This window comes from Wasmannia auropunctata, unplaced genomic scaffold, assembly GCF_000956235.1.
Source record: "Wasmannia auropunctata unplaced genomic scaffold, wasmannia.A_1.0 LD335442.1, whole genome shotgun sequence".
Lineage (NCBI taxonomy): Eukaryota > Metazoa > Arthropoda > Insecta > Hymenoptera > Formicidae > Wasmannia > Wasmannia auropunctata.
Window position 1 is genome coordinate 27,056 of NW_012027448.1, and position 1,071 is coordinate 28,126.

Sequence of the window (1,071 nt, forward strand, 5' to 3'; positions counted from 1 at the left end):
TTCCGCAAGTGTAGGCCAGTGCGTCGCCATGTTGGACATAAGAAAAATAAAAAATATTTTTTTAGTTTCCTATATATGTACAATAATGTCCTCTAAGCAGATTTTAAATAAAGTTATCCATTTACCCACAAAAAAATGCCAAACTTAAGGTATCATTTTAAAACCTCAGGGGTGGTGAGACCCCTTAAGAAGGAAAAGATTGTACTCACTGCGGGAAATGCAAGTCCAAACATCGCGGCGCATGTTAACGCGCTCATGCCGCTATAATCGGAAATAACTCCAGCTGCTATAGCGCCTGCTATACCACCCACGTCGAACAGAGTCGACAGATCCGCGCTCATAGTTGCGCCGTATGTAGCTGCAAAAAAAAAATTCTTATTGAAACGAGATTACTTCACTAGGATTAATATGCGGTCGCGAATACCAACTTGAAGCCGCGATGTACAATGGTAACCAGTAGAGGAATGTATAACTAACGAGCTTCGCGAAGAACAGCGACAAGGAATATTCGATGACACCCGGTATCTTTATGGCTCCTATGAAGTCGATCGCGCTATTATGAGATGTATCGTGATCACGTCGATGTCCAGGCAGCATCGGGCTGGTCTCCGAGCGTCCACTTGCCACATTCTTTTAAACACAAATTACATTGAATATTAGTATTAATAGCAATAACTAGACACGTTAAGAAGAAGACAGTTGTGATTTATTAAAAATTTTATAGTAATATTTATAAGTAATTTTAGTTTATAGCAATTTTATAGTATTGCTGCTCAGCATATTTTTGCGTGGTTTAAAAATTATGTGAAGTAAATTAAGGGTGAAGTAAATTAAAATTATATACACTTGCAGCGCGAAAGATGACATTTTCACGATTTTTTTTTCGACAGCAAAATAAAAATTTATTTAAAAACTATTAATGGTATTATTTAGTACATGTTTTGGAGTACGTCAAATTTTTTTTGTTAAAAAATATTTAAAAATGGCGGAACTGCAGCTGTTGCCCTGGAGTGCCTAGTTTTCAGCGGTGGACAAGATTACTCGAGAACGGATCATCTGAAATCAAAATGT

The 1,071-nt window shown here is 37.1% G+C and overlaps 1 protein-coding gene across 1 annotated transcript in view; it reads right to left on the reverse strand.

The window, feature by feature from the left end:
• Positions 1-809, reverse strand: part of LOC105456981 (sugar phosphate exchanger 2-like) — a 6,958-nt gene extending 6,149 nt beyond the window's left edge. Inside the window, exons 1-2 of the mRNA XM_011701368.1 lie at positions 429-809; positions 210-358 (exon numbers count right to left, since the gene is read on the reverse strand). Of these exons, the coding sequence (XP_011699670.1) occupies positions 210-358; positions 429-597 (318 nt within the window). The 5' untranslated portion in view covers positions 598-809. The remainder of the gene's footprint in view (positions 1-209; positions 359-428) is intronic.
• Between the last annotated feature and the right edge of the window lie 262 nt (positions 810-1,071).